Below are 19,299 nucleotides of genomic sequence, written 5' to 3' on the forward strand. Positions count from 1 at the left end.
AGTGAGGCTGAAATTTCTAAGGCTCTCCTAAAGATTTTTCCAAGAGTTTAAAAAAGCCTCTTAAAAACGGCGGCAGAGATCGAACGCCGTTAAGGGAGGGGAAGAGAAAAAAAAAAAAAAAAGGAAGAAAAAAACTTTGGCAGGCAAACAGTGTCTTACATCAATCTAGCAGTCAGCATCTATGTAGATGTTCTTTCCTCCTTTTGTGCAACACCCCTTCCCTCCTACAGACCACCCAAAGCCCTATAAATAATCCAAGGACTGTATTTTTCCTCCAGATTTCTCTTCAGACCTCAAAGGGAAAATATCAGGCAAAGGAAGGGAGAGAGGGAGAAGGGAAAGTGAGTAAGGGAGAGAGAGAAAGAGAAAGAGGAAAGATGGCTAGTGAATTCAGAAAGAAAATATTCTGGAGGGCAGTGGTGGCTGAGTTCCTGGCCATGAGCCTTTTCATTTTTATCAGCATTGGCTCAGCTCTGGGCTGCAACTTCCCCATGGTGGCCAACAAAACATCAACGAAGCCTCAGGACAACGTGAAGATTTCTCTGGCTTTTGGGTTATCCATTGCTACCATGGCTCAGAGCGTGGGCCACATCAGTGGGGCACACCTGAACCCAGCTGTCACCCTGGGGCTGCTGCTCAGCTGCCAGATCAGCATCTTCAAGGCGCTCATGTACATCCTCGCCCAGTGCCTGGGGGCAGTGGTGGCTACAGCCATTCTCTCAGGAGTCACCTCCTCTCTCTCAGAAAACTCCCTGGGGCTTAATGCTGTAAGTATAAACTTTGAATTCCTCCTTTATTTTCTTTTTTTTAGAGTAGAAATGTAGCAGCTGTAATTTACTAAAGATATGGGGGCTCTGTTGGTGCTGGTGACCTCGGAGAGCCTGACTTTTTATTGTAGGAGAGAATGCAGTCCTGACTGATAACCAGGATGTCACAGGGATGGTCCTTCCTCCCCACCCTCATTTTGGAGCTTTAGGACATTCTGGTTGTGATCAGTTTTGCTTATGTTCAGTTTTGTACCCCCAAGTTGCTGAAAGGTGGCTTTTGATGCCAGTTTAACACTGAAATCATTAACAGTTTTATGACCTTCAGTGGTTCTGAGGGTGTCTAAGGTGACATGCTGATTAATGTGCATACACCAGTGTTGTTTTGGCTTCTGTGAGTGTGATTAATTTTCAGTACTTAATTAATGGTTTGTGTATACTGGTGGTGGCTGCAGTGAAAACCCATGGGAGCAGAGAGGTGTGCAGCAGGAGAAATCCCAACCCCAAAGGTGTGAGCAGGAGGAGAAATCCCAACCCCAAAGGTGTGAGCAGTACCTGTTGCATTAGGCAGAGTGCTCAGATCCTCCTGGCAGAATCCCAGCTGCCCTTTCTGTGCATTTCTGGGCAAAAATTGGATAAATCCTGAATTCTCACGTGTAAACTGGAGGAAAATGTGAGGCAGCTACAGGTAACTGGGGTGCAGGTTCCAGCTCTCTCCCAGCCAGATGCTCACATCACGCTGCCTAAAAACTTCCTGGCCACAACTCCTCCTCTTCAAAATGTCATTTTGCTGTTTTTGTTGCAGAATAATAGGAGAGAAAAAAGGATAAATACACTTCTAAACTTGAAATCATCCCACTGTCAGAGGCAGCGCTGCAGCCACTGCAGGACGCACAGTGCTATAAATGGAAATTCCTTCTGGTCACTTACTTGACCTGATCTCTTAAGAACAAGTATTTTACATATTTTCCTTGGCCTCTTTCTTTCAAAATATTCCTGACTGCAGTTTGTAAATTGAGCTAATTTGAAATCCTCTGCCCATTTGTAGTCACAAGGGTATTTGGGACATAAAACTGCAAATGCAACATCTCTTCTGAAATAACTTAGGCAAAACAGCAAGATGGTTTTGCATACTGTAATTTGACATTACAGTTAATTCAGAACATGAGTCAAGTTTTCAAAACAGAATAAAATCTGATGTTATGGTGATTCCTGGGCAGCTCAGTATCACCCACCCTCGTGTTACTCTGAGCTGGCTGCTCACCTCCCTCTCTCCTGGTGCCTGCAGCTATTCCATCCTGCCAAGGCTTTGGAAATTTTGATGGGTTAAGTCAAAACATTTTGGGGAAGAAGAGCAAATAATTTTATTGACTCCAGAAGGCTCTGGCTGCAAGTGTGATATGTGATCTTTTCCTCTGAAACCACTGACAGAGGGAACAGCTCAACCACATGGGACAGGGTGTCTGCCCAAGTGGTTTCCTCGAGAGGTCCAACTGCCATTAAATACGGGAGGTCTGGTTTTGGTAGCACTTAAGCTTGGTTTTTCCCTTTTGCTTCCATAAAATCCTGATGACTGGTTCCTTCCTCTGACCAAAGCTCTAAACCTGGCTATTTGTGAAGGGGGGTGAAGTTCTTTTTGCTCCTCAGTCAGGAACTCCTCAAGCTACAAAGGCAACACCAGGCAAGGTTAAGTCTCCGTCATATAAATTTTACAAATCGATCAGCAATTTCTTTGCAATGGAATAACAGAATGTAGTTTCTAAAAGCTCTGGTCTCACTGTTTGTCATTGGAAAATCAGATATTTGTTTCTTTTTCACATCCACTTACAAATATTCTGGCTGGAGGAGCAGTGGGGAGACCCCCCTGGGGATAGGGAGGGCAGCAGCTGTTTTTCTGCCTTGAGAGAGAGAGCTGGAGAGGAAAGGAAAGGAAAGCTAATCCATTCATTTCCCAGTGACAAGCCTGGAGTGCCTGGGGAGGGGAGGGCTGAGGGGGAAGTGGGTCTGAGCCCAGGGCAGGGGGGAGCAGCAGCAGAGGGGCTGTGCTCGTGCAGGGCTGATCTCAGCGGGGCACATCCTGAATCCACAGCACCAAGGTGCCTCCTCCAGCAAATAGCTGGCAAGGGGAAACCACAGAGTTGTACTGTTATGGTTTTTAACCTGAGGACAAGGAAGGGAGGCTCAGAGATGGCATCCTGGCCAGCTGCTCTCTCTTCTGGCCCTTCTTGTGGTAAGGAAGTGTGGATTCTCTGCTCAGAAAAGGAATAGAAAGAGAGTGCTGCTTGTTTGGGGAGAGGGTCTGGATGTTTGTGGCTTTGTCCTCTGCTCTGACCCTGCTGTGCTCTTGGAGAGGTGTTTTTTAAAGGAAAAATGCGGTGGGGGCAGTGTAACGGAGTGAGTGGCCATCCAGTGTTCCCAGTGGATGCTGGGTGGGGTTGCATGCCTGAGCTTGGATTTCTCCTGCCTGGCTGCAGGTCCTGCACTGAGGGACCAAGCTGAGAACCCATTTCCACGGGCTGCTCTCTAATCCACAGAGAATGAGGGACAAAGAGAGGCACTTCAACCTTCAGATCTGTTGAGTAGCTTCCAGAGACACCCAGTTGCTCTTTGCCATGCTGAGTCTCCAGGTTTGGGAAGCCTCTGCTAAGAATCCAAAATTAAGTGGGATAAATCCATGCCTTTCTCATTGCACAAAGGGAAGAAAGGAAACACAATCCAATGAAGCACAAAACCCAGCCATGGACAGTGCAAGGCTGAGGAGGAAAAAGGGAGGATGAAAATGCAGGATGTGCCTTTAACATGTTCAGTATTAAGACCTGGTTTACACTAAGACAAGCAAACCAGTCACACATTAGGATTTTGATCCAAGCTTTGCTTAAGTCAACAGACGTATTTTTAGTTACTTTGGCTGGTCCCAAGTAAGACATTTTGGACAACGCTCAGAGATGTATTTAGGTTACTGAATCCTTTTAAGACACTTAACTTCCAATATATTTTAGTAGTGGCTTGTGCTCCAAAGTAAAACTTTGAGAATTGGAGAAGCTGGAAGAGGAGTATGCAGTGTGTTTGCTCTTCTAAAAATTTAAATATTTTTCCTTACATCATCTTGCATTTTTTTTTTAGAAGTTGGATTACTACATATTACAAATTTCCATTAGGTAAAGCTGTAAGAATAGAGTATAGCAGATCCAAATGCACTCATCTGCCAGCAGAGCTGGCTATTGTCTGGTGAGGACAGATCTGGAGTTTGGATAATGGAACAAACTACTCAGTTTGTTGGACAGTTAATGACCAACAATGAGCTCAAGCAGGAAAGAGGGGAGAGAAGAGACTTCTGTGCTGTCAAGTAACACAATATTTGCTGTTAAACAATGTTTATCTGGAGAACTTTTAGCAAACTTTTAAAAACATGGTCAGAAAATTTCTTTAGCTCAGGTTATTTCATATTTGTATATCTATTTGTCTATCCATCTATCTGTAGATCTATATATAAAATAACCTGAGCTAAATATATAGGTATATATAAATAATTAGAATTTTGTGACAAGTGCAGACACCACTTCACAATTTTCACAATTTCATAGTTTTCTGTATTTTGGCATAGTAATGAGAGTGCCAGGAAATGTGTCCCCAAACTCTTGGGGCTATAATTTGGAAACAATTTAAAAACTCTTCCTTCAAGTTTATGATGAAAGATATTATTTTAAAAGTTATAAGTGGATCAAAAATTGTAGGCAAGAAAAACAGAAGGTAACATTGCTCGGGTAGATAAAGGGAAAAGAAAAACAACCAAGAATAACAAATAGGAGGGCTTGGGTTCAGAAAACACCCAGTGGACTGATAAATGTTGTTTGTGTAACTAAGGAGCTCTGTGGAAAAGCCAGAGGAGATCTGTGGTCAGTGGATGCAGAGGTCATTTTAAGACAGGTGTATATTCATATGGATGCTATTCCTGAGGCGTGGAGAGTTACTTGTTGCTGGAACCCCTTTGGATTTCTGCTGTGCCTGGCTGTGTCTGTGCTGCTCCCTGGGGCTGCCCAAGTCAGGATCAGCCCTGGCAGAGTTGGTGCACACGAGGGTGCCGTGTCCTTTGGGGATAAACACCCCGTGTCCAGCTCTAGATTTCTCAAGGGCAGGGAAAAAGGAGGCCTTTGCTGTCTTTGCCTCCTCATGCCAGGCCATTATCTGCTGCTTTGAGCTTCTTCCAACCTCACCAAAGGCACACCACAGGACCACAGAACCATGGGATGGTTTGGGTTGGAAGAGACCCTAAAGATCCAACCCTCTGCCTTGGGCAGGGACACCTTTCACTGCCCCAGGTTGCTCCAAGCCCCCTCCAACCTGGCCTTGGACACTTCCAGGGATGGGAATGAGTCCTCTTTCCATAACTACTCCCACTTAGCTGGATTGTGCTCCAGCAGCATCAGAGCAACTTGGAACCTCAATGCTGGAGATTTTTAGGTTTTCTTTCCTTTACTGTCTACAGGCTCCAGTCTTATTCTGCTGCCTGGGGAAGATGAACAATCTTTTGTCTCCAGGAGAATGGAGCATAGGATGTGATAAGATACGTCAATCCTTATTGTCTGCAGATATCTCATCTCTAGGGCATCCATGCTGCTGAATTTTCTCCCAACAAATTCCCAATTTGCATTTCCAGTGTAAACATAATGTTGCACCAGCACTGGGAATTCCCTTTCGTGTAGTTGAGACCTGCCACACCTTTTGCTGGTGTTTGTGGGCCAGCACTGAAGTGTTTATCGTGATATTCCCTACTGGATGCTTCCCATCCTTTAGAAACTTGTCTCGGAGGGGATTCCCGTGGGGAATCCCACGCTCCCCACATTTGGTCCACACCAGTGGCCTTCTCACCATGGGGAGCAGCACTTGCCTGGTTGCCCTGGGTGACTCAGTGTTTGCCTTGTGATTTCCCTGGCTCCTCATGCCCGCGCCCTACGAGCCCGTTCTCCAACCTCCAATTAAACAAAGCCGGCTCCAGTTGGAAGAACATCCAAAATAAACTGAGAGCTTGACAGTGTGAGGGGACAATTGAGTAAGTGATGCTGCTTTTCCTCTGAGTCACTGTGGAAAATTGCAGCTCCAGAGGTGCTGCTGGATGGACGAGACATGCAGCTGAGATCCTGACCTTTAGTGCTTATTGAAAAATCCTTTTTTCAATGGATTATTTTTTTTTTTCAATGCAGATAATATTTTGTGCCTTTCTCAAGTCTAGGGCAATGAGGAGCTTTGTTCTCCCTGTCTCTGCCTTGCATGTTTTTGATCCAGATTATGCTTCTACTGCCAACCTTGCTTCTGCATGCTTGAGGACTCCAACATTCACAAGGGACAAAAAGCTGCTGCATTATTAAAACGAGCAAAATGGTTCCGGTACATGACATCGATCTGGGATTTTTATTCCTTAACAAAGACTGTCACAACAATAGCTCATTGTTCACTGTCAGTTGTTGCAGCAGAGGGCTTTTAAGGCTTGCCAGCATTGTACTGAGAGGCCCCAGGCAGGGCAGGTGGGACACAGGAAAGACACCTGCTCAAAACTGGCCACGGCCCCGGCCTCTTTTTAATGAGTTCACACAGTGACAGCAGAAACATCTGGGCTGAGATGTAAACCTGATGGTTATCACCCATTCCCCAGAGAATTTGGGGTTGTGGCTCTAATCCTTATCTCAGATCTCAGAGCTTTTTATCTGATTTTCATTTCCAAGAAGATTTGCTTAGCGCCTCTCCAATAATAGAGCCGTATCCCGGGATTTTGGCAGGGAGCACGGAGGGATGCAGCAGCACAGTCTCTGCTGGGGCAAGGAGAGGCCCCTGGTGCTCATCCTCCTGCACCCTGTCCTTTGGAGCTAGAACAGAGGAGATCAAAGTGGGTTTTGTGCCAGTGGATCCAAGGATGAGCATTTGGAAAATGCTCTGCAGGCCTCAAACTAAAGGTTCTCTTCATTTATTTCTACATAGAAATGGTGGAAATTGCTGTTTCAAATTGTTTAAAACAATGAGTTGCCATAGATCTAAAAACATTATTAATTTGGTAGTTAATATTGTAATACAAGTGGAGTGGGATTTTCAGAAAATGATTTTTTTTCTGTGTTAGATCAACTGTCTAACTAAGTAGAATTTAAGTAAAATTCATTTTGCCACCACCTTTCCTGAGTGGTCAATAAACTGTTAAATTTGGTTTCCTTTCCACAGAGTTCTGTGATTACGCCAAATATATTTGGGTGTTCTGTGTATATTTTGTGTGTTATGTGTTTGCACACCCCCAAATACACTCACACACCAGAGACAGATGGACAGAAGTATTCTTCAGATGAGATAAACCCAAATTTCAATTTTTAATTTAAATTAATTGGAAACCTTAAAAAAATCTGATAATAGGTGTGGGTGTTGAACCAAGATCTGACATGGCAAGGACCACAGCCTGAGAACAAATGGAAATGTCCACAGCAAGAGAATTAATATTATGGATTAAATCTGGTTAAATTGGTACAACAGTAAGAAAAAAAAAATTGTGGTTTTTGTAGCAGGGCTCATGGGTTTTAGCAGTTAATGTAAACCTTTAGGGAGCTGAGAATAACATTTCTTTAACCAGAGAATCCTAAAAGCTATCACTATCTGTAGAGATATTTTTAAGTGAAGCATTTTTAAAGCATATCACAAGTACTAAAAGAAGAAAAGATAGCCCCTGAAAAATTTCCTGTTTGTCTCCAGAGGAAATTGCCTGTTTTCTTTAGGGCAGTAGTACATTTTTGCTTATTTGTCCATTCTCCAGCTTAATGGAGAGAATCCAATAACACAGTACAGTTTACCTGGTACCACAATTGTCTCCTGGAGGTTTTCCTGGCCTGGCTGGGAACATTCTGAGCCCTGAGTATTTATTAATGTGTAACTGATGGGAAAATGCTGATTTTCCTGGCATCCAGAGCCAGTGCTGGTGTTTGACTGCTGCAGCTCCGTTGAACTGGGGAGATCTGAGGCTGAGGCACAATGTCAACCTGTTAAATCAAATATACAGGGTCTGACAGGCGTCCTGGAGGAAACTATAAACAGCAGGAGGGCGAAAATGTGGCCTGAGAGCTCTGCAAGGCACAACTCTAGACTGGAAAGGAGTAAAGAAATCCTCTGTGCGCTTCCCTGGATGAGTCCTGTGCATCCCCTCTCTAGGAACCACTGGGAGGTGTCACAGAAAACTCAACTTTTCCAGGCTAATTCTGTGCCAAGTGGAGTCAGTGAAGGCTTTCAGAGCAGAAATGTAGCACGTTTCCTTGCACATTTACACACTCAGCTCCTCCTGAGGGCACTGATGAGTGTGGAATGGGTAAGGTCAGGTTTGGCCCCTTTTCATTCCTTTGTTAGTGGAGAAATGAAGGAGCTGGAATTGTTCCTCTAATTCCTGAAATGAGTTGCACAGGCTCAGAGCTGGTTTTTAAACCCATGGAAATGCCAAGTGTGCAGTGCTTATTTATGGCTCATACATTTTGAGAATTTCACAGATTTTCTGGAGTTTGTCTAAAAATATAAAATGAATATTACTTTGGTGGAATTCCCAACAACCATACAGTGAGGTTTGTGCAAATCCAGGTGTTATTCAAGTAACAACATAAAAAAGATGATTCTATTTGGCTCAAAATTCAGATATGCCCAAAATCCCCCACTGAAATACTATCTCTTTCTGGGCTGGTAATAGAGGAGATTATAAACAGCTCTGTGGTACAAATGAGTGTTTCAGCTATTACAGAAAATTAACTATTTGCTATGGTTTGGCTGGGTAAATAAAAAAAATTATAAAACCTCACAATTCCTCATCCTCTGAATAGAAGTTGTTTATTTCTCAGCAGCAACATTTAACCAAAAAAAAAAAAAAAAAAAGTTTATCCCAAGCAACTTTCCCAGGGGCACATCAAAAAAATAAAAGTGTAAATTAAAAAAATTGTCTGTGTCTGACCAGCTGTGCTAAAAACAAGTCCTGTAGAGGAACTTTTACAGCCTGTCTTGGTCTGACATACAAATTTTATGTGCTCTGGTTTAATATAATAATCATTCTCCCCTCTTTCTCTCCATGGCACTAAAACACAAAGCCCTGGATAATTTCTCCTCAGCCTGCAGAGGGTGGGAGGAGGGAGCTGAGTCTCGTTCCTGGAGGGTGTCTGCTGCCTAAGGAACGGAAAATATGATTTCTGCTTTGGGAATTGAATGAGTCCCCTTTAGAGCTCTTAAGGCTGTATTTATAGGAAGGATAATCTAGCAGAGGACAATGTGTTTTGTCCCCAGGTTCTGCTGAATGCTTCCATTGTTGATGTAGGATACAATCCAAAGCTAATTTATAAGTAGCTTCTGAGTCCTCCAGTCGTATAATTTTAAGTGAAACTCTTTAGATCTTTGCCTGTCTCTCCTTACTAAAGAAATGAGATTTTGCACTCCCTGAATCCCTAATACTCAGTTAATGGGTACAGAAACATCCATTTCACACTGATACTGTTAAATAGCAAGGGCAGAAGTGAATAGCTGCAGTCAAACAGCCAGGGATGAATTTCTGAATCAATTCTGACTATCACTTAAGGTTTATAGCTATGGAGATGTGGGATAGACTTCCAGGAGAATAAAAGTATGTTATCAATATGGAAATCATCAAGTTCTTTTCATGACAAAGCTGGAGCTGAAAGAGTGAGAAAAGTCAAATAAAATGACAGGCAAGACAGTGGGATGTGGTTTGGAGGGAAATAGGGAGGTGAATTCCTGAGATTACCTTTGTAGAACATCCCATTAAAGAACTTTGCCAGCCAAACACTTCAATGATAGCAGTTGGCATAAAAAAGAATGATTAATATTTCAAAAGAATGGGGGATGAAGAGAGAATGAACCATCTAAACTATTGTGAAGAGTCTTCCTTATTCAGTAAAAGAAGGAAAATCAAAGAAGGGAAATTTTAGGCTATAAGAAAAAAATGCTGTAAGACAGCAAGAATTTACTTGAATAAAATGCAAATTTTAAGAAAAATTTCTGACAAGGTAAAGAAAAGGTAATCATTTAGGTAGGATGGTGAGCATATGAAAAGAAGAGAAGTCCCAACCTTTAAAATGCTGTGGCTTAAATTTTCTCCCTCAAAACCACACCAGCAGGCAGGGCTTGCTCTGGTGTTTCATAAGAATGGGGAAAGCTGACATTCCCCTATTAAAAAACAGACTTCTGCAATACCAGAGGCCTCTTTTTTTTTCCTTTTTTTTTTTTTTTTTTTTCTGGAACAATGAGAAACTAATCCCTGTTATATGAAAGGAAGCTGGGCCCTGGAAGCTCCAATCCAGGGCTGAGGATCTGTTGGATGAGATGGAGCTCAGCCCATCCCACGTGATGGAACCACCTTGCATAACAAAGTGTCTTATCCATCTAACGGGAAACAGGTTTGAACTTGATATACTTTCACTGGTAATGAGAAAAATATGAAGCCACTAGAGAAGTACACAGTGGGGTTTACCTTGGGCCAGTTTAATTTCCTGTCCCCGCTTCTCTTCCGAAGGCGGACAACTCATAAATATCCTGTCCTAAAAAAAAAAAAAAATTAAAAAAAAATTCAAAAGGAAAGAAAACATACCATTAATTTGCCCAAATGATTGCTGTGGGAGGCAGTCAGCTAAACATGGCAGTTAAGGGCGCTTTTGGGAAACAAATTTCCTAATTCCCATCTCCTGTGTGATGGTATGGAGAGCTGGAAGTGATGTGGCCACTGCCCATTTCCTAAGACATAAAGCAGGTGTTCCTCTCAACTAATTGCTCTCATGTTCATGTCTAGATAATGTTCTTTGGGCTTTAACATTCCTCATTTAAATGTCTCTTGAGCCACTGTGCCTTCAGTGCTTCCTTAGTTTCCAATCAGGCACATCTCAGGAGTTTTCTGCATAAGATGTGACTTCTGTACATTTACTGGGTTCTGGTAGATTTTTATTCCATGACCTTGTTCAGATTCACAGTGAACTGAGGGGAAAAAATATTAATCATGGGATTGTTAAGGGTGGAAATGGTGGAATTCAGGTCACAGGAGGATGCACCTCCCTTGGGGTGTCTACACGTTCTGCTTCTTGTCTGGGAGCTGTGAGGTTGAGGGGGAATTACTCACAGCAAGCTGATGCAGCCAAGATTGATTCAGCTGATCAGAAAATGTGTGCACAGACAACTCTCACATCTTGCCAGTGATTCAGCCCATTTCTTATGTGTGTTTCTGGCGCTTCTGCTGTCAAAACACTGACATTAGAAATGACGTTTAGTGGAATTATTCATGCGAAGGAAAAGGAAAAGAAGTCAATGTAGACTCCCTTGGAGATGTTTATGGGCTTGTGTGTTTCATTTAACCCCTTAGAGCATGTTTGGTTCCTTAAAGCATTGAATCCACTCCTCAGGTATCTCAGGTCTGAAGGCTGAAAAGCTCAGGGGGTTGCTCTGCTGTTCTCTGCCCTCTGACAATTTTTCTGTTACCTTAATGAGGATTATTGGACTGCAAAGAGAAGATGTCAAAGGTTTCCCAACAGATGCATCAAGGACAGATGCAGTGTTAGCCCACAAACCCTGTGATCACTGGTAAGAGGTACCAGTGCATGGAAAAAGTCATTGCAGTGTGGGTACAGGTCACTGGAAAGGGTCCTCTTCAGCCCAATACTGCACTAGAAGTGGCTGTGTCTCATTTCAAGGCATTATTTTGTCTGTTTAGGAAGCAGAGATAGTGGTCACCTTGTATTTTGGATATTCTCAGCAGCAGAATGGCAGAGGTTAAGAACATTTTATCGGGTCTCTAATGTGTGATACTGCTTCCTACTAAATTCAGATTAAGCTTCAGACAACACTGAAGCTTCTGGAGTCTGATATTCTACAAAATCTTCCACAAAAGTTCAAACTTTCCTCATAAACCTGAATAACATACAGAAAATATGAGAAAAGGATGACAAACCCATGTTGGTTGTGTCTCCCTGGTTCTGTCAAGAGCTTAAACCAGCACATTCAAATGATGCAAAATGTTACCTGGGTAAGATTTTCAAATCCTCTGTGAATGAGGATGATAGAACTAGAAATATAAATAATAGAAATATAAACATAATATAACTATACTGTAAAAATAAAAATAAATATAAATGCTATAAATATAAATATAAACATTCACATGTACATTTTAACTTGACAGAAGGGAATGTACCTTCCTGTTCCCTTTCTAAAGCTTTTCTGGGATGTGCTTGGGATGGTGAACACTGGTGCTGTTCCATATGTACCATGGATGGCCCAAGCTGCTGCTGCAGTGATAATTTACCTTTGATAAGGAGGTAAATAAATATTCTGTTATCCTACACTTACACACTGCAGATCCACAGGGCCCAGCAGGACATCCAAGGTTTGCCTGGGTTTGTCCCATTTTGGAGCGTGGCCCAGAGTCCTTGCTCTCACAGTAGAATCTTAATGTTTCTGGCAGGCTGTGTAAAATTACACGGCTGGAGGAAAGCAAAAGGTTTCCTATGATATTTCCAGGTTTTCTTTGATTCCACACAGCCCATCAATAAGTGTTGATTAGCAGGGAGAATGACCTCAAGTCACGTCAGCTGTAGGATGTTTTTTTCCTGGAGGGAAAGGAAGAATATGATTTCCGCCTCTCGAAGATAAGGATTATCACAGGTTTTTAAAGAATAATTTTGCTCTTATTGTCTTTTATAGAAGCCCTTCAAGTGAAGGGAAAGCCCAATGGCTGGCCAGTGTTTAATATTTTAAAATGTCAAGGCTTTGTCAAGTGCTAACGTTGATGGGTCCGACATCAGCTCTGGGTTCTCTAGGGTTGCATTAGGATGGAAAAGAATTTGCTTTCTTATCTGCTTTTGGGTATGTGCACATCAGTCACTTATTTGCTACCTGGCTTTTAAGTTAGGCCATTTGGCCTTCCAAATGTGAGATAAGATTTTCCAGAGGGTATATAATCCAGATTCTTAAATTGGTCTTGATACAAGGAAATGCACTGGAAACCTAATTTGTTGAGAGACAAAAATCCAACAGTTTCTACAATGAAAAAAAAGTGTTTATTTTTAAAACTTACAAAAGCAATAGAATATTAATCCAGAGATATCAGGCATGAATTTCTAGATTCTGCAATTTTCAGTGCATCTTATCTGGATGCATTTATGTCAGACTCACACTTCTCACGTGTAAGTCCTAATAATGATGATGGTTTTATCAATGGATTACAGTTTCTACTCTGTGGATGCTGAAGGAACCAAAATACCCATCCTTTCAACCAGAATTTCCTTCTATTTGTGGACAAACTACTTCCAGCTCAGAGGATATCACTCCTGCATGTTAAAGAACAAGCTATAAAAACATATTATTAGTGTTTCAGAATAGCAGGACTTAAAAATCAGATTTATGCTGACAAAAGTCTCAAATGACTTTTTTTCATTGCTTAGGAATTTAATATTAAACTTTGTTACAGAGAAGAAACAAGAAATGTGAGCAGCGCCTGTGGAAAGTGAAATAGTTCAGTTAACCATCTAGAAGTTTTAAGGTTTTTCAAATATTAGCTTTGGGGAAATTAGGGCATAAACCACAAAATCAGATTAACAGCAGGATTTCCCGTGGTTTCATTGTTCTGGACAGGTCACAATAACATTTAATTATGGATTTTTGCCATGAATGACCCAGCAGTTTTTAATGCAGGGGCTCTGACAGATGTGATAACCCACTGATAGCACAAATTAATATAAGTTTTGCAGAGTTTGCTTCCTACTCTGAGTCACATTCTCAGTTCTCTGGCCTGTGGCCAAGCTCATGTTTCATCCCATCCATGCAAGTGAGTTATTTCTGCTTAACATCAAGTTCTTCAGCTCAGTAACACACTTGCCTTGATTTAATGGAGACACCATTGGATACAGCAATTAAAAGCAGAACTCAAAACTTGTTTTTACATCAAATGATTTACCTCCATGGTTTCTTGTAAGACACAAGTTTTTTAGCAGTACTCCTGAAATATGACAGCATTTCTGCTCTGTAATGTCCATTTATGTGAATCACCATGGTTTCAATATGCTCTACAGCATTTACAAGAAACTCCGCTGATTTCATGACTAATAATTCCATTGGAATATTTATCCCTGGCAGTTTCAGTTTTTCTGGATAATCCACTTCAGCAGGATATTGAAGCACTCCCATTAGCCCCTTGGGATTCCTTAAGTGGGGATTTTTTTAAATGTATCCCAAAGAAGTTAAATGAGCTTCAGTTTGAGTCTAAGGAACCAAGAAGTATTTCAGCTGTGAGTTAGGTGTCTAAGCTCTTTGTAATCAAATGAGATCTATATTAAAAAACAAAAGGCAGAGCTTTCAAATGATCCCCTTGATTTCATCAGGTGAGTGGATCTCATCTCCACTGATTACACCATTATCTGTGCAAATTAGAGATACATTGACTAAATATTAATATCTAGAGATGTTTACATACTTTTGGTCTTCTGTCACATCTACTAGTCCCCCATGAACTCTGTGGGAATCTCAGGGTATTTCCTGTGGCATTAGAGGCATAATTTCAGGCAATTAATTCACAGCCTAGGTGGAACATTAATATCTTAATGTGGAAGTCTCTGAAGCAACGAGTGACTGTCCTAAGGCACCACAGTTCACTTCTGAAAAGTAAACTGTGCTGAAGGTGTCTCTCTGGCTGGTTTGTTTCTCACACATCGATCAATTCCACTCTCACTGTGCCCAGTGGCTGTGTTCGCTTTCGCTGAAAGCAGCAACCACTCAAAAAAAATAAAATAAAGCTGCTTATGCCTAGGTTTGAGTACAACAGAGAGTGTTTCAAAACTAACTTCTCTTCAATTTTTTTCTATTTCTTCCTATTTTTCCCCCTGTTAAGCAAAAGGAGCCCCAGGAGGGAAATGGATGTGCAGGTCTGCATCTTCATATTGAGGAAATAGATACCGCAGAACTTTGTTACACTGCTTGAGCTCATGCAGGAATATGAAATAACATTTTCCTTCTTGCCTCCATGCAGCTTTCAGAGGGAATCAATGCAGGCCAAGGGCTAGGGATTGAAATCATTGCCACCTTCCAGCTGGTGCTGTGTGTCCTGGCCACCACAGACCGGAGAAGGAACGACGTCTCGGGATCGGCGCCCTTGGCCATCGGTCTCTCCGTTGCCTTGGGCCATCTTCTTGCTGTAAGTTTTAGCCCTCAGAGGTTATACCTGCCACGTCCCACCTCGGGGTGGGCCAGTGAGATGATGGGGAAGCTTCATCTGTGCCTCACCTGTGGTTCTCTTTTCACCTCCTAGATTGATTACACCGGCTGTGGAATTAACCCAGCCAGATCTTTTGGCTCAGCGCTCATCGCCAACAAGTTTGAAAATCACTGGGTAAGTTGAGTAAGTTTGTTTGCTCACAAGAGGCTCTGAAAACTCATAACCTACAAGATCAGAAACATTTCAACACCTATCATTAGGACTAAGTCAGAGAGTTGGCATTTCCATTTCATCTAACAAAGAATATTCTCTTTTAAATCCTGACCACCCTCAGGCAAACAAAAAGTCCTCAGGCTCATTCAGTCTCTGCACTTAAAGTAATACAGTAGGTTTTCTCTGGTTATTCCCCTTTATATTTATTTATTTCAAACATTTTAATTGTTTAAGCCTTGTTACACAGAGTCCTGAATTGTGTATTTATTGTTTAAATTAAATTTGTAAAGTGCTACTGCTTAATCTGGTAAAACCCAATTTAGAAATATTCTTAAGCATGTTTATAAACAGAAATTGATTGTCCAATATTTAACAGCTAATAAAATGTTCAGCATCTTAAAGCTGAGTGTCTGCTTATGTGTTTTCAAGGATAAGTGCTCTGGAAACACTATAAATTTTAGATTATTCCTTGTGTTTAAATGTGGTTAAAATGAGGTTCTTCACAAAAATTTACTTATTTCACCAAAGCTCAATAAAGAATGCTGATATAAAGTTGCAAATGAACATGTGTTCTTGAATATATAAAATGGGACTTGTTCCGACTCTCCTACTCATGATTTTGGCAGCCAGTTTCATAGGCACAGGTGGAAATTTAGTGGTAATACAATGGGGTTGTGAAAATTTTGGATGCAGATTCCATTTTCATCTAAAGAGTAAAACATAAAAGGAGGACCCTGGGGAAATTTTGGCAGTGTCTGCCACTTGGACATTATTATTAGGACACTAAAGGGAAGTAACTAAGTGAGGAGCTGATATTTTCAGAATTTAATAGGAAAATTACTATCCTTTGTAGATAAAGAAGAAGATGCAATAATTTGTGTTAAACTACTGATATTTCTGAATAAAAGAAAGAGTTTCCAGGCTCAGTAGTGCTTTGGCCCTGCAAAGTCTTCAATATCTTGTTATTTCTAACAAAATCAACTTGTCTACCAAAATCCTTTTATTACCACTCCTTCTAAATTTTAATTTTCTTAAGTGGTCAGGCCAGTTCAATCACAGCAATATCACCAGCTAAGCAGCATCTGGGGGCAAATTAAGCCCCTAATTAAGTCTTCGTTAAGAATTACTTTCAAATTCACCTATCACTGGAATTTAATAGGAGAATGGAAACTAATGCCCTGTTGTTTTAGAGATTATGCTCCCCTGCCAACTCTATCTGGAGTAGCAGAGATGTTTTAGCAGCAGGCAACTGATTTTAAATATCACAAATTGATAATATAATCACAATTATTCACCTCTGGGTCTACCACCAACTCATGATGACAAATTCCTGGTTTTATGCCACGTGGTTAAGTAAACATTCAGGTGAACGGGCTGCAAATTTCACTGTGACAATCCTCACTCAGAGGAGCTTCAAATGCAGAAATACCTGATGCAATGGCTTGGATTTGTATTCCAGATTTTCTGGGTTGGCCCAATCATTGGAGGAGCAAGTGCTGCCCTGATTTACGACTTCATCCTGGCGCCCAGAACCAGCGACCTCACCGACCGCATGAAGGTGTGGACCAGTGGCCAAGTAGAAGAGTATGACCTGGAAGGGGATGATATGAACTCCCGGGTTGAAATGAAGCCAAAATAAAGAAGGGCATGGAGAGAGGGGGAAAAAAAAGCAGAAAAAAAAAAAAAAAGCAGCACATTGGTTTCCGAAGATTTTATCAGTGTTATAGACTCTTTGTAAACCAGCAAGCCGTACTTTGTTTTTTTAACTCAATACAGTTTTCTTTTTTTTATTTTTTTTTGCCCCCAATCCTAATAGCTTTTTTTATATCTGGGGTTTTTCAATTACAGGGTCTTTAGGTTGAGAAGTCATGACCTAAACAAAATGGGGTGAAGTTTATTTAGGTCACCTTTGCATGACCTAAATAAATAGAGCTGAAGTTTAACCCTTCCCTTGGTACCACCCAATTTTGAGGTGTATTTAGCATGGGGGGGTTCTCCCACCACATCACTCAGTAATGATAAATAGTTCCAATGACTAGTTTGTTTCCTGAAAGAATAGATATTGAGGACAGAAAATCATCTGTACCAATAACAGAGGCCTTACACTTGAAAAAACAGTATTTATACAAAAAATGCAAGGCTGGCATCTAATGCCAGCAATGAATGGGAAAAAAAAACCAGTCTCAAATCAGCCTCCAAAAGCATCTTTGGGAAGGAAAGGTTAATAAATATTAGTTGCTATGTAAAATTACCCATCATTTCCTAAATGATTGATCATCTTTGAGAAAGAGGGCCAGAAAAGTTAGGCAGAGTAAGAATTTCCAGAGTCAGAGGGTCTTTCAGACTTTCCATGTTTCATTCTCCCTGAATGCTTGTGAGGTAAGAACCTGTGTGACAAAAAAAAAAAATAGATATATTAATTCCTGGGAAGCAATAACTAGAATTCAAATTGGAGAGTAGCAACAATGGCAACAAGAGCTACATGGTGCCAGTGTGTAAACAGGATCTGATGGTTCCTGTGACTACTCTGCTTTTGTTCACCTTGTGAAAATTTATCATGTGATTGAAAGCAAAACAAGGAGAAAAGAAGTCCCCTTTCTCTGTGACCCTATCCCAATAGCCAGCGCTGTGACATTCAGGGACCACAAACAGATGAACACATGGTATATTTTCTATTGAGGATAAACACATACCTGTAAGTCCATTTTGGGGGTGGTTGCTTTGTTTTTTATATATATATATATATATATATATATAAATGTTTATATATATGTTTTATACAGAAAGCCTAGTGTACTGTTTTGTAAGAAAATAAGAGCATAAAGACAAGTGGAAAGAATTGCAGCAGTGCTTAGCGAAATAAACTACACTGGAAATGAGAAAGAAAATTAACACTCTAAATGACGTGGAAGATTATTTTCTGTTTAAATTTGTGTGTGTGTGTGCTACTTATGATTTCCTGAGTAACCCAAAGCATTAGCTGGTCTTACCTACTAACTATAGAATATAGTTCAAACAGACACGTGCTGACATGCTTGTTCTGCACTAAAAATTTTCTATAAGAAATAAGGCCCAGAGGAACTGACAGAAAATCAGCACATTCCAGCATTCAGCAAAACCCCCCAGAGGTAATGGGATGGATTCTACTCTCTGAGATGCAGGGTGGGATTGGGAGGTGAGGTAGGATTGGCATAGGAATATGTATAGGTTGGATCATTTCATCAACTTGAACAGATGGACAACGAAAAAAGAAAAAAAATGAAAATCACCAGCAAAATAAACCAGAATATATTTTATCTTTCTTGTCTACATTTGGTGTGCTATCCCATGTATTGCCTATGTACATAGAGCATGATTGGATTTTGGGGTGGTTTAAAAATAAACAAAATCAGTTGTGCTAACAAAATCAGTTCATGATTCTTCATTTTTAATTTGTCATGTAATGCAATTTAATTTTCTGCACCATTTTTCAGGTGCCCACCTGTAAGACTGTGCCAATTTCTACTTTTCCATTCTTCACTTGATGCTGCCCTTTAGGGAAAGGAATGTTTTTTGTTTTTATGGCAGGCAAAGCAGACCCTCAACTGGAAGTGAACGCTTCCAAATTGTCCCTAGAAATGAAGCAGAGAGCCAGGATCTTGTACCACTTTCTAGGATATCTTTCCAATTTTATCTGCTGTTATCCCAGTGCCTCCATTGACTCCAAACTAACCCTTTTTTACCTTACAGAATCTGTGAGCCAGGGAGGGAGCCAGAACAGCTGAAGAACTCACTCACAGTAAATAGTTTATTTTGACAAGTTTGAGGTAATTTAAGAGTTAATGGTGCAGAAAATGTGAAATTTGCAATTTGTTCCTTAGCCTACGCCTTGCAAAGGTCTTGGCTCATTTCTTTATGCTTCAAAGTCCAAAACTGTGAAGATAAAACCACTCTCTGTCCATTTGGGTTGTAATAGGACTGCACCATATTAGCTGCTCTAGCTTATGATCATTAAAGTAAGAAATAAAATACATTAAAGACGTACAACAATTGTTTCACTAGTGAAGAAGCAAACAAAAAACCCCCAAGCAAATCAAAGTAAATGAACTGTGATTTGTTTGTGTATTTCGTAGA

The 19,299-nt window shown here is 40.9% G+C and overlaps 1 protein-coding gene across 1 annotated transcript; it reads left to right on the top strand.

Moving 5' to 3' along the window:
• The first annotated feature begins 266 nt into the window (after positions 1–266).
• AQP1 (aquaporin 1 (Colton blood group)) lies at positions 267–18,592 on the top strand. Its single transcript, XM_084207910.1, has 4 exons — positions 267–767; positions 14,788–14,952; positions 15,067–15,147; positions 16,646–18,592. Exons 1-4 carry the CDS (start codon positions 378–380, stop codon positions 16,823–16,825), a joined length of 816 nt encoding a protein of 271 aa, XP_084064036.1. The 5' UTR covers positions 267–377; the 3' UTR covers positions 16,826–18,592.
• Positions 18,593–19,299: the final 707 nt, after the last annotated feature.

Source organism: Fringilla coelebs (genome assembly GCF_963513975.1).
Source record: "Fringilla coelebs genome assembly, chromosome: 1".
Taxonomy (NCBI): Eukaryota; Metazoa; Chordata; class Aves; order Passeriformes; family Fringillidae; genus Fringilla; species Fringilla coelebs.

Excerpts from the sequence above, each read along its gene's own strand:
- AQP1 (XM_084207910.1), top strand. The coding sequence starts at position 378 with ATGGCTAGTGAATTCAGAAAGAAAATATTCTGGAGGGCAGTGGTGGCT. Across the intron at positions 14,953-15,066 it reads CCTTGGGCCATCTTCTTGCT|ATTGATTACACCGGCTGTGG; the intron begins GTAAGTTTTAGC and ends TTCACCTCCTAG. Across the intron at positions 15,148-16,645 it reads ACAAGTTTGAAAATCACTGG|ATTTTCTGGGTTGGCCCAAT; the intron begins GTAAGTTGAGTA and ends TTTGTATTCCAG.